Here is a 13,932-nt window from a genome sequence, read left to right as displayed (position 1 = left end):
CCTTCACGTGGGGGACAGGGGTGGGGGAGATGACACAAGCATACTCTTGAATGCCTCACATATGTGCCACTTGAGTCACGGTCCAGACCAAAATCTGAAGCCCAAAGGTCCAGTGCTGCTGTAAGATCACCTGGTTGAAAAGACATAAATGATGGTCCAGCTTATTGCCGGAAGCACGACTTTTGCAAAACCTATCTGCGGAGACTGAACTTCAGTGGGAAGAAGCAGCATTGAGGCAGCAAACTGCAGCAAACTCCATTCCCTGGCATACCCGTGTTCAGTTGGAAGTCTGGTCCTCTGCAGGCATTACATGCTATTCACACAAAGTGAGCCTGCCAGTGGAGTTTATCAGTAGTACACAGGCCCCAATAGTGCACCCATTATGTGTGGTCACCAGCTCGTGTGAATGGAGAAACCAAGCTGGATTTTTCAGCTTCCATTCATGCAAATGAGAAAAAGTCTGATTGTACGAGCTTCCCTTCGCTACATATATGCTTCAATACATGTAAAACAGAAAACATCTTTTACAATAATGCTTTATTGTAAAAGTCTTACATGCATTGGACTCTCCCCATGATTAGAATCCTGATTAGTAGAGAGTTCCTGTATGCATTTATGTATGCATAAGACCTTTACAGACCTTCAGGTAAATCCACGCATGTTTGGGGTGGTGCTTGCTTACCACGGTGCTGGTTCCCTACCTGTATGTTCCGTCTGTGTGGGTATGTTGCCTGAAAAGGGCTGTCTTCACTTTATCTATATACAAAAACTATGTAAGTACACTGATATTATATGTTAATCATCGTGGGTTCCCAGTACTGTGAGGTAGAAGAGCATTTTCGTCTCTTCTTCCTAGCCCCTCACCATCCTCCCAAAGCCCCTCCTTTAAGCTATAGGCCCTCTGAAATAAGTTGGGGTGTGTGGTACTTGGGAATCTGCCCCCCTTTCCCTGGGGTGTTGTGTGGAAGTGCCACCACTCACGGAACGTATCTGTGTTCAAACTAATGTGTTCAGTTTATAGAAAGAATGGATTAATCACTTTTGGAAAACAAACCTGTAGAAAAGAATTGATTATAATAAATGAATCATGGTGTCTAAGCTGTGCTTTGTAACTATTTTAATAGCAATTATAGATGATTGTGTGAGCATTTTTAACTCTCAGAATATGCTCTAAGTAAACTATGCAGATCAATTTATAAACTTCTGTTTAATTCCATGTAAGCCTTCTCTTGTTGACTGAGCTTTCCTGAATCGCCTTAGTCTCATAACTACACAGAATGATAGTAATATACGCAAAATAAGAGAATGATCAATGATGGTATGATGATATAGTTTTCACTGTTCAAACTGTGTAGAGGCAAGGATGAAAGCAAAAAGTAACCCTTACTGTACCACATGGGTTCCATAGTCCCTCATCATTTTTAGTTGAACCGATAGTTTCCTTTTCTTCATTCAGGTTGCAAAAAATTATGCATGAACAACCTGCTGGATACTTCTTTCTCCACAATAGCCTGTGCATATTGTGGCATGTACTATAGAAACAAAAGAATTCAAGCTTTAAATGAATAACAGAAATTTGGTGTTAAAATACCCATGTAAATGTATGCTGCAATTACCCACTTTTTGCCATGGGAGGTATAAATTATCTGTTATTTGATAGTGGATTAGAAGTAATATTGGAACAAGGCATTTTTCTGAACCCAATCAGTGGATGATTAGAAAGGATATTGGAGGGAAACTTTTTCCTTAAGCCCAATTCTAAACCTCAGGCCCTGTCATACTTCCAGTTACGCAATCAGTGGTGCCCAACCCTCACCAGTGAACCCCATCCCTCTTTCCCCCCAATTCTCTTCCCTGCAGGAGGAGAGAATTTCACTGGAAGCCATCTTCTCTCCCTGCTGTCTTGAACATTTCCACTGAAGTGCCTCTACATACCAGAGAACCTGGGAAATGTAGTTCTCCTAAGTCACTAAGAATTTGGGTGTACTGGAAACAATCACATTTCCCTGGATATCTGATGCTAGGGATGCTACAGCAGGGCACCCGGAAAGGAGCCTTACTATCTCAGTGTGCAATCAGAGCCAGGGGAAAACTGTAGGGGTAAATAGTGCCTCCAAGCATTCCAAGCTAGATAATTACAAACATCAGTAACATTGCTATCAATGATCTAATCTCATGTATTTGTGTTTTGATATTTGTAGGCACAAGAATATATATTTAAGTATATAGTTCAGTCTCGGAAGCTGTTCTCCCTTGCTACTGGAGGACAAAACGAAGAAGAATTCTGCTGTTGCATTCAGGAGCTTCTGATGTCTGTGCGATTCTTCCTTTCACAAGAAACCAAAGGGACTACTGCTTTATCTCAGGCCCAAGTAAGTGGTTGCCTTGAGCTGTTGCTTGCTTGCTGCTGTCTATGTGTTCCTCCCTGTTGAAGGACAGTCTAGTCTTGAATCAGTAAATCAATGCCTCTAACTTTTGTTCATCTGCAATAATTGATAAAATGCATAATTGTTTTCTATCAAGTTATTAACGGCAGGAGTTGCATCAAAACACTGTCAAACTCCTTTCTATTTCAATTTTTTTGCCCGTATTTAATGCCGTTGTCATTATTTGCAGCTCCTATTCAGCCTCAGCGTAGCCCTGTACTTAATTAACAGTCATGCAATCTGCAAACACTGGAAAAGAAGAAAAGATTAATTCTATGCTAACCTCTTAGAAGTTACAAAGCTATCTTTTGATGGTACTTGCCATTTTCAATTACCCTAGAACCATAGAAATGGGAAAAAAAGCGGAAGTGTTCTGCTTCCTCCTCTCACTGCCTTTGCAAAGTCATCCACCAGTCTCTTCTTCCTTCTCTGCTGCACATACAGATCTCCATTTGATTATCTGCAAAGCAGAGGTCTAAGAAAGGTGCCTGTGGAGGAAGTGGTTTCAGCTAGTCCCGTGGCATCCGTCAATCATGATTCAAGGAAACTCCCTAGGCTTTTCCTGTATTTTTCAGCTGTGTAGTGTGGTGATGCAGTCTGTGTGTGTATGTGCTGTCAAGTCACAATCGACTTATGGCGACCCCTACTGGGGCTTTCAAGGCAAGTGAGTAGCAGACGTGGTTTGCCATTGCCTTTATCTGCAGGGTTTTCCTTAGTGGTCGCCCATCCAAGTAGTGACTTTGCTTGGCTTTTGATCTGATGAGATCAGCCTGTACCATGCCGCCTTCTCTCCCAGTGGTAATGCAGTAGCTATTTGTAATAATAGTCAGTGTATTTTTATTTGTTTTTGTAAAGGAGAGGAATGAAGAGCTTTGAATAATTAAGTTAATTTAACCAATATAATTGCATCTGAGGCACAGCAGCGCCTGGTTTTCCCTATTTGGCCCCAGGATTATTATAAGATCTCTGTTCCTCAAAGGAAGGGACTAAAGAAAACCTCATACAAGTACTTGTCGTTTTCAAGCCACCAATGGAAACTAATGTAAGGGGGGGGATTGAATGGAAGCAGTAGTTCATACTGTATTTTTGCAGCATTATAAGATGTTTTGGGGAAACTTTAGCTGAAAAGCATTTTATAAATCTAATAAATAAACACAGAAAATAAATTTCTTCCCTACCCTATTTTCTTCGAATACTATTTCAAGTTGATATTTTACCTATGTGTCTCCCCTCCCCCTTCTTTTAGGCAGTCTTTCTCAACTCTTTCCCAGCTGTGTATTCAGAGCTGCTGAAGCTATTTGACATGACAGAGGTGGCAAACTTAGTACGTGATACACTAGGAAGTTTGCCGACCATCACGAATGCAGATGAATCCCTTCAAGCTGTAAAACTCCAGTGCATTGGAAAGACTGTGGAGAGTCAGCTCTATTCCAGTCCAGGTAGGATGGGAAACACATAAGCGCTTGGTCATTACAAAGGCTTTCACTGATCATATGAAATCGAGTAACAGTTTTCATAGAAGTTTAACAATGAACTTGCATGGGGAAAGTTGCTTTACACTGACATTTACAATATCACTGTTTCTGCTTTAGAGATGTATGACAGATCGGTTTCAGCAGGGTAAGAATGGAGGTATTAAATAGTGTTTTTATTAAAAAATCTAGACTTGTAAATAACAAAATTAAAATTTTGAACAGTTTTTAATATTAAACAGTTTGGATAGATATGCAGTTTGAGGAAAGACTGAAAGGAGAGATTGAAATTGGAGTTTTACAGTACAGTCTTAAGCAGAGTTAGAACTTTTTCTTCGTAATTACTGTTTCCAGGACCAAAGTCATAAACAGCAAGCCATTACCTACTGAAAGGGAAACCTAGAGTTTACTGCCAGAGTTACAACGTGATTTTACTACTGCTGTCAAAAATTTAGCCACACACAAAGTTGTTTGTTTATCTTTGTCTCTTAATAGCCAAGAAGATTTAGCTTCAAGAGAGCTTCAAGATTTAGCTTAAACAGAGGAAGAATCAATTTAGCTCTCTAGAAATTCAGGACACTCCAAAAGAATATGATCTATGGAATCAGTTAGATCCATCCATTGGTCAAAAGTCTTGGAAGGGTGTAATTCTGTTTAGGATTGCCCTGTCAGTGCTGACTTTAGTAAATGGGCTAGGAAGAAAAAGTAGATCACACAGAAAAGAAAAAGGCTTGATTCTGCGTAACACGTTTGATTCTATCTGTTTTCGGTACCCTTGTTTTTGTCCTTCAGTGGCTGCTAATTCCTCGCGTGTGCATCAAGAACTCTCAACTCTAAAAAGTATTAAATGTATGGTTTTTATATGCACATGGGAACCAACTTATTTCCGGTATCTATTTTGCAAATTGAAAACTTGCGGTGGATTCTCCATTGCAATAACTTCTCAGTCAAGCATCTAAATAATTGTGGTTAGCTAATTGTGGTTACGTTAAATCAAAGGTACTACTTTGCAATTTAGGGGAGTAATTTTTTTTACTGTAGTAGTTGTCAGATTTTGTCCTAGTGAGCCATCAGTTGTCTTAAGTCAAGAGCAGATTATTTGAATTTTCCCATGATTAGGGAAAATAAAGGGAGTTCAGGTATTTAACTGGAGATGCTGCTCTTTTCCATCCTAGGTTTGGGAACAGGTTAAAAAGATCATTCGTAAGATTATTAGCAAGTCAGGACCTAAGCACCTATAACCCAGCTCCCCCTGCCCACCCGATTACCGTTAATTTCTAGAGTGTGCGTGCGTGTGTGTGTTTTAATTTGCCAGTTGCTTGTATGTCATTTCCCAATTTTTGTGTGTATGTGTGGATTCTCCTTCCTGTCTCATCTGGGGGAAAATCCACTTTTCTTCCTCTCTACAGAACTTAAAAATGAACTCAGTTATTCAAAGTACATTGGTCTGGAAAATAAAGCATGGTGTCCTGGGGGTAAAGCCGAGACTCACTGTGGTCTGAAGTGTAATTAAACTCCTCTGTCTCAGAGGGTGAAAATGAACACTTTACAATGTTGCGATATTCTTTGCTATTGAATGTGCGGGAAAATAACATGGTAAAGGAAGAATTCGTAGGCTGAGGAAACAGATTGTTCAAACTTCTAAGACAAAAGATGCTTTCCATGACGAATCACTTTCTTTGCTAAAGCTCGATTTACCTGCTAATCAGATTTGTATAGCTCCGAGGGGGTTTTCGTATTTTCTGTGGCAAAAGCAAAGGCTAAGTGGTGCTACTGAGTATAGCATTGAATTTTCTGCAGTACCAACTGGCTTTGCCCTGCTGCAGAGACATTTGACCCCCAACACTTTTGTTAGCTAGATTGGTTGCAAGTTACAGATTTATATGCTAGACCCAGAAAGCTCTTACACTCCAGTCAACTCTTTTCAGGACACTGGGGGAGCTGCATTGTAAAAGTTAAACTAAATTCAGTCCTCATAGGAGCTCACACCTATAGGATGTGTTTACCAATCAAAAACAAATGGATGATGTTCAGAATGTGGCAGTTTTACAATGCCAGAATTAACATGAGGACTGAGCCTGATTCCTGTGAAACAGGCCACACTTTATCAGTATATGTTAGAGGAGTCATGTTTCCTTTCTAGGCCATGTGAATTTAATTTTCCCCTCAAACATTTATAGTCCGATCACTCAGCATATTGTAGCAAGACAGTATCTGCAGCACAATAAAACTTGCATGCTAAAGCAACAGCTGTCAGTTCTAACTTAAAAACAACTTGTAAAAACCAGCAACAATAAAATCAGCCGAAGCAGATGCGGCATAAAAATCATTCAATCAGAGCAATTAATCAAAATAGTCAAGGGAGAAAAATTAAAAAATGTTGTGGATCCTATGTCTTCCTTTGTGGAGGAGGACAGCAGCACTGCTCAAGCAGAAAGGAAGTGTAGGATTCAAACCAATATTAAGCCTAAGGAAAAAGGAAAGTCTTCACTTGACCCCTAAAGCTAGACGAGGTTGGTGCCAGGCCGGCAGCTATGTGGAAGAGAGTTCTAGAGCTAATGTGCCACTGCTGAGGCAACTCTGTCTCTAGTGGTCTCACCCACCTTGACTTTCACAATGGAAGACATGCAGCAGGGCCTCTTCGTACAGATCTCACGGGCAGTTCAGGCCCTCGTGGGAACAAGATATCCTTCAGACCCCCTGGGACCGTGCCGTTCAGGTATTTTGATTTAATGGCCAGCATTTGAACTGGCATCCAGTACAGCACACTCCTAACTGGCAAAATAGGCTCCTTGTAATTCATGCTCCTCAGAAGTCTTGCGGTTGCATCTTCTGCTAACTGAAGTTTGTGAACAGGCTTCAAAGGCAGTCTTATGTAGAGCTTATTACTGTAATCTAACCTTGGCTTGATCAGAGTCTAAGCAACTGTGGCCAGCTCAATCTGCTGATTATTTTCTTAGGGATGTCATAAAACCGTAAAAAGAGAGAAGGCTAGATTTTGAGCTTTCAGAATTGCAGTAGGATAACATAATCCAGTTTTATAACATTATTTATTGCCTACGGGTGTTTTATTGCATTGTACTATTATAATGGCCTTTATTTCATGGTTCTTATAATTCTGTAATTCACCTTGTTACAGAGAGAAAGGCAGATGATAAATGAAGTAAATAAATCATGATACCCTTTAACAATTCATAAGCGTTTGTCTTTGCTTGGGCAGTGCTAGTTAAGCATTTTCATGCAGGACCATTGAGAAACAGCACCTTTCCTTTTTTGTAACACATTATCCTGTCGATGAATACAAATATTGCTCTGATTAATGCAGGGCTTTTTTTCAGTTGGAACGCGGTGGAACGGAGTTCCGGAACCTCTTGAAAATGGTCACATGGCTGGTGGCCCCGCCCCCTGATCTCCAGACAGAGGGGAGTTGAGATTGCCCTCCGCGCATGGCGCAGAGGGCAATCTCAACTCCCCTCTGTCTGGAGATCAGGGGACGGGGCCACCAGCCATGTGACCATTTTCTCCAAGGGCAACCCATTGAGTTCCACCACCTCTTTTCCCAGAAAAAAAGCCCTAATTGTATGATAAATTCATAACAACCTATATGTGTAGAAGGAGAAAAAGAGTTTTATTACCAAAATAATGGTTTGGGGGGTTATTCTCGTCTCTGAGGTGTGTTAACGCTTGAAATAGGAAGTAATTTTTCATCGGCAAATATTTTTAATCAAGTAAGTTCCCCTGTGAAGTAATTGGTGAAGCAGCACCACAAGAGAGGCCTGTACAACTTAACTCAGTGGATGTTTAATTTGCCCCTGAATTACGTTAAAGAAATTCTGCAAACAGATAGCACACGCAGAGTCTGTTCTTTCTTTTCAGAGTCCCGATATATTCTACTACCTGTAGTTCTGCATCACCTCCACGTGCATCTGCAAGAGCAGAAGGATCTGATCCTGTGTGCGCGCATCCTCAGCAACATATTTTGCCTTATCAAGAAAAATAGTTCTGTGAGTAGAACTGTGGCATTGGTTTTAATAATAAAAACCTCACCCGTCTGCGCCAAAAGTTAGCCTCATGAGTGCACCCAGTTGTTCTCTGTTTGGTTATGGTTTCTGTTGGTGTTGATTACATCCTTTGAAAGAACCTGCAAGAAGATGGTTGGGTGATGACAGGTCTGTGGCTTGTTTTTGGTCCGGATGAGTGCTGATTTGAAGGTCTCACTGGCAGTAGCCAGATAACTGCTTCTTTGAGTGGTCCAGGGAAGGTGCCTTGAGTTAGCAATTGAGTTATTATCAACGCAAGGGGTTTGTTAACATCGTCCTTACATGATTATACACTTGAAGCATTTTTAAATTGGGAGTGGAAGCAAAGATATAAGTCAGAAATTCGGGGAAAACTTCACATGAATGAGATGTTCCTATTCATATGTTTTGACAGTCTCTTTGAGAGAAGGGAGTTTTAGGTAGGCACACTTGTTGGCCTGCAGTAGAACAGCAGGATTTGAGTCCAGTGGCACCTTAGAAAGTAAGAGGATTCTCAGGTGTAAGCTTTCAAGAGTCGAAGCTCCCTTCTTCAGATGCAAGGAGGAATGGATCTCCATTTCTCCTCAGCCTTTATATCCCAGCCAGGAAGGAGAAGGGGTGAAGCAAAGGGAGTCAAGATACAATGTTACAATTACTTATATCATTTATTTATGTCATTTATAGTCCACCTTTCTTACTGAGACTCAAAGCAGATTACACAGTATGAGATTAGTACAATCAGTATCAAGGACTTTTCAATACAGTATCAAGGACATTTCATAAACAATACCATAGGGTGAATAGATACAAGTTTAAAAGCCATAGTATTAGCAAGAATCCAATATAGAGCAGAAAAAATACTGAAGCAAAACATAATCAATTCTAGGACTAACATTAGACAACATGGAGCACATATTTAAAGCAGCAGATAATATGTAAGGCAATTTAGTGATGAAGTCTATGGTCCCTCATTAGCGAAGCATCTTCCCTACAATACAGCCCTCCCATTTGAGTAAAAAGCCTTTTGGAATAGTTTGGTTTTGCATCATTTACGAAAAGCCAGGACCGTGGGGGCTCTTCTGACTTCCTCAGGCAGGTCATTCCACAGGATATGGGCCACAATGCGTCTTGATTACAGCAGAAATTAGCATCTGTAATGATATGATAATGATAATCCTGTCCTTCACCCCTCCCACCTCTTGATTGGGATCTAAAGCCTGAAGTATCTCCATTCCTCCTTGTATCTGAAGAAGGGAGTTTTGACTCTCAAAAGCTCAAACCCTGAAAATCTTGTTGGTCTCTAAGGTACCACTGGACTCAAATCTTATTTTAAGAGAAGAGAGATTTTTGTGGCAGCCAGGAACATATATAAACTCACAGAATGCAAATTGTTTTTACTAAGGTCCCAAGGAGTCCTGCTGGATCAGTCAAAGGCACCATCTAGTCCAGTTAAGTACCCCATTTCCCACAGTGGCAAACCAAATGCCCTGGAAGGTCCACAGCAGGAGCACCAAGACCAAATTCTCACTGTGTCTCATTAAGAGATAGACTGCAACAAATGTGGAAGTCCCTTTGCTAATAGTTATTGAGGAATCCATGAATTTGTATAAATACCTTTTAAAGCCACCTAACCTAATGTTCGGTTACGTCTCGTGAATTAATTAAAAACTGAAATTTCTGTTGTTTCACAGACTTGAATGTTCCTCTAGCTGATTTCCTGTGTGGGGGGGGGGATCTTGATTTGGTACTCTTTGTGCATCAGTATCAGTTTGCCTTTTGAAATCGAATTTGGAAAGGATTGTATTTATGTCTAAATGCATGTACATTAATTGGCTTTCCTATTTTTATGCTCTTTGGTTAATTCAGAAGAATAAGCTCATCAAAGCCAATAGAATTCCTCCACTCTTCAGTAAACTATATTCCAGAATTTGGTAATCCAGAATGTGCTACATAACTCTTTGTTAAATAATGCATTGGTTAAGAAAACAATTTGCTTTTTATTAACAGTAGCCTAAATGGTATTTTCTTTCTTTAAAAGGAAAAGTCAGTTTTGGAAGAAATAGACATAATTGTGAACAGTCTGCTAGATATACTGCTAAGAACCATCTTGGAGATCACAAGCCGACCTCAGTCCGCAGGATCTGCAATGAGACTTCAGTTTCAGGATATTACTGTAAGTGTTGCAACAAAAACAGATGTACAATTCCCCCCTCCTCCCCCAAACATCTTTGTGAAAATAAACATCTGTATGTACAAACACTCCCCAGTGGGCATGGAGTGATTCTACATGTACAATGTGGAGATATCTCTTATTAACATCTCTTGAGAAGCCAGTGATAAGTCTGCTCTCCATTAATTTATATAATCCTATTTAAAACAACCTAAGACAGCAACCATCATAGAACCATAGGGTTGAAAGGGATCTCTAGGGTCATCTAGTCCAACCCCCTGTGCAATGCAGGAAATTCTCAACTAACTTCCCCACACACACACACACACACACCCAGTGACCCCTGCTCTGTGCCCAGAAGATGGCAAAACATCTTATCTTCATGTGGCAGCAAATTTCCCAAGTGTACATGAAGATTGAACTAGCAGCAATACAATCTAGAACCAGTGTGGTGTAGTGGCTAGAGTGGCAGGCTAGGATCTGGGCAACCCAGGTTCAATTCCCCATTCTGCCATGGAAGATTGTTGGGTGACTTTGGGCCAGTCAAACACTCACAGCTTATCCTACTTCACAGGTTTGTTGTGAGGGGGGAAATGGAGGAAAGGAGAATGTGTTAAGCCACTTTTGATCTCTGTTGGTGAGAAAGTCAGGGTATAAAGGCACTTAGATACACAGGAGATTTCAGAAAAATGTGCAAAATGTTTATTCATGAAAACCAGTATTGGAGGCTCTAATTGGAGTTGGAAGAGGAGAGAGAAGAAGAGGCTGTCTCACCTTATTCATTTCTGTGGTTCTTCTGCTCAAAATCTTTCTATTCTCAAGCTGCTTTCTACCTGGAGAGGAGAAGATATGGGACCACCACTGCTTTTCCTCTGCAGGGAGGCAATTTTGAATGGACAAATGGCAAGAAAAGGTCAAGCTTTCCTTTGCCGAAACTAGCAGCCTCTTGTAGCTATTTTTCACCAATGAATGAATAAATTGGGAAATTGTTTGTGCATATCCCACATATTGTCTAGATTTGCCCAAAGTATAAAGAAGTGTAAATCCACCTCATTCAATCATACATACAAGCAATAATATATACAAGCAAGTTCAAGTCCTATTTTTCAGAGAGCAGAATGGGAACCTTGTAGGTAAAATAATGTCATGCTCTGCTTTCGTTGAAGTGGTAGGAATTTTACACAGTGGGAGGCATATAAGAGTTTTAAAAGAGCTACTGACCTATTTTGTTCACTTAGCAAAGTTTTCAGAGCAACGTTTGTCGATTCATGCTTTCATTAGAGCTGCTTTTTATACTGCTGAGGCTTTTAAAAAATACCCTCCAATGACAAATGGGTTCTAAAATAATGAGTTGTACTAAGAGCAAATATTTTATAGATGATCTTAATAAAACATGACATCTTAATTTTCCATTTCCTCCAACAGGGAAGAAATTAATGGGATATTGACATAGTTAAGCTGCAAGCTTTACTTTTGAAAGAATGTACTTTTATAGGATTGTGTAGTTCTTTATGTTATCGAAAGCTGTAATGCTGCTATATGTGTTGACTTTTACTTAACAATTAGCACATGCAAGTGTTGGCAAATAAGTATTGCGGAATAAGTATAGCTTCAACTTGTCTCTGTTTCATTTAAATAGTTTCATTTTGAGAATTTCCGTTTGTACAAAGCTTTTCTTTAAGTAGCCTTATTTATATGCAGAACTAAAGAATATACTCTTGGATCCTTGCATGGCATTACGGAAGCCAAATGTGTGCAGAGAAGTTTCAAGCACTGCATCAAATACATAATTTTTAAGTGACTCATAGCACAGCATAAGGCAATTATATACCGTTGTGTAGCAAGATCATGCAGTACTGTATTTGCTTATGGCAACATACTGAGCCAAATGCTCTGAGTTATTTGTGAAGAAAGACATCGCCCGGTTTGAGTGTAGGTGGCAGGTTCACGTGTTGTTGGGAATCCATTCTATGTTTAAGATAAATTAATGCATTGTATAGAATGTAGGTGGAGTTGGGCTGAAATACCAGACTAGACTTTCCATCTCAGATTCATGATTGCCTCAATTTAGGAAGAAGCCTAAAGACAGGATTGTTTTTATAATCTCCTTCCACATGCTTTTGCTGAAACTTATGTTATGCTGAACTATGTCTGTGTTATCATTGATGCAGTGTTATAACCAAAGGGCACAAGGCACTGAGATTTTATCCTACACAAAGTCTTCTCTTGTCCAGTGGATCACAAATGGGCAAAGTACCCATTGAATTTTTTCTCTCTTTTATTTTGGATTAGTGAATTGGTTTTCAAGCTCAAAGATTGAATGCGTGCATCGACACATGAGTATGTGAATACAACAGAAAGAGATGCATGATTATGTAAATATTGCCATAAATGTAGGTTGCTGGATCCTGGTTTTAAAAATAAGCAACATGGTAGAATACAATAGGTTAATGGCCATTCTTCAAAAGGACTTTCCTAGGCAATTCTGCCCAGGAAACCAATGCAATCCTCTAACATTAAGAGACAGTAGCCCCAGTGAATGCAATATGAAATAAATGTGAGTTGTCTTTAAAACATTTTTAAAAGGAAAGGACATTTAAAATAAATAAGTAAATGAACAACTTGGTAAAATATAATAGGTTAAAGGTAATTCTTTTCACAGAGATGCTCTGCTGCTTTTCATTGTGTGTGTGTGTGTGTGTGAGTGTGAGTATAAAAGCCCAGCTGTCACTAATTTTTTTTACCTATTTCTGTTGTAATGCTTTATCTTTCTCTTATATATATATGTGTGTATATAATTTTTAGGGAGAATTCGTGTCATGTCTGTTGTCTTTATTACGACAAATGACTGACAGACATTACCAGCAACTTCTTGAAAGATTCAAGACGCGAGATGAACTGAGAGTAAGTATTCTTAAGCAGCAGACTAATTTTTTGATCCTTGAGAATATTTTCTACCCCTTTCGACTTCCTGGTCTTTTCACAATTTTCCCCTTTTGCTGATGGCATCTATTTGTACATGTAAAGCACAACACGGAACATGTTTAATGTGCTCCTTTATATCATAGGGCTTATTGTTCTTATGCTATTCTCTCAGATCAGGTAGAGACTAGAGATGGGCACGAGCAGCAATATGAACAAAAAAAAGCCACGAACAGCCCAGTCTGCTGCCAGGCTCTGTGTCCAAGCTATTATTTATTATTGGTACCTTTCCTGGTGCCTGCTCGGGTCAGGTTTCTGGGAGTGGTGCAGTAGGGATCTTGACTTGGATGATGGCTGGAGGAGAGCCTGCTGGCCCCCACAAACAGCCAACCACGAACATGTTTGTGAACAGGGCCATGTTCGTGGTTGTTTGTGAGTCCCTGTTCATGTATGGCAACGAACAATGAACATCATGTTTGTTTTTTTTCTTTTCGTGCCCATCTCTATAAGAGACTTGTAAATTTGCAATGCAAGCTTTTTCATGAATGAGGCTTGATGTGGCTCCAGCAAACAGTATTCCATTTTTGTTGTGGAAGATTCTGGTTAAAATCCGGGCTCTGCCATGAAGGATAAGATCAGAATTATTTAAAAACTGTTTATCTTTAAAACTTCTGTAGAGATGATGAATAATAATGTCTGGATTTATAGAAATACAGAGCCTGAGGGTAAACATACATTTTGTGTCTACTTAGTTGAACAGACATTCCTTTTTCAGGCTAGAAAATAAGCATTTGAACAGCATTGCTTTTTGTAGTTCATTTCTGATCTCATGGAAGAACCAGAGAACCTTTTCAACAGCACAGTTAGAACTCCCTGAAAAAGGCATCAGTAGCAATATTGCATATTTCCTATTAGTCACAGAT

General features: G+C 39.7%; 1 protein-coding gene across 1 annotated transcript in view; it reads left to right on the top strand.

Moving 5' to 3' along the window:
- Nucleotides 1–13,932, top strand: part of DOCK4 (dedicator of cytokinesis 4) — a 336,163-nt gene that overhangs the window by 226,735 nt on the left and 95,496 nt on the right. The window contains exons 22-26 of the mRNA XM_054987847.1: nt 2,202–2,372; nt 3,673–3,865; nt 7,775–7,902; nt 9,956–10,090; nt 12,893–12,991. Coding sequence (XP_054843822.1) covers nt 2,202–2,372; nt 3,673–3,865; nt 7,775–7,902; nt 9,956–10,090; nt 12,893–12,991 — 726 coding nt within the window. The remainder of the gene's footprint in view (nt 1–2,201; nt 2,373–3,672; nt 3,866–7,774; nt 7,903–9,955; nt 10,091–12,892; nt 12,992–13,932) is intronic.

The sequence above is a fragment of the Eublepharis macularius genome, chromosome 9, assembly GCF_028583425.1.
Source record: "Eublepharis macularius isolate TG4126 chromosome 9, MPM_Emac_v1.0, whole genome shotgun sequence".
NCBI classification, from domain to species: Eukaryota; Metazoa; Chordata; class Lepidosauria; order Squamata; family Eublepharidae; genus Eublepharis; species Eublepharis macularius.
This window is presented reverse-complemented; position numbering and strand designations above follow the sequence as displayed.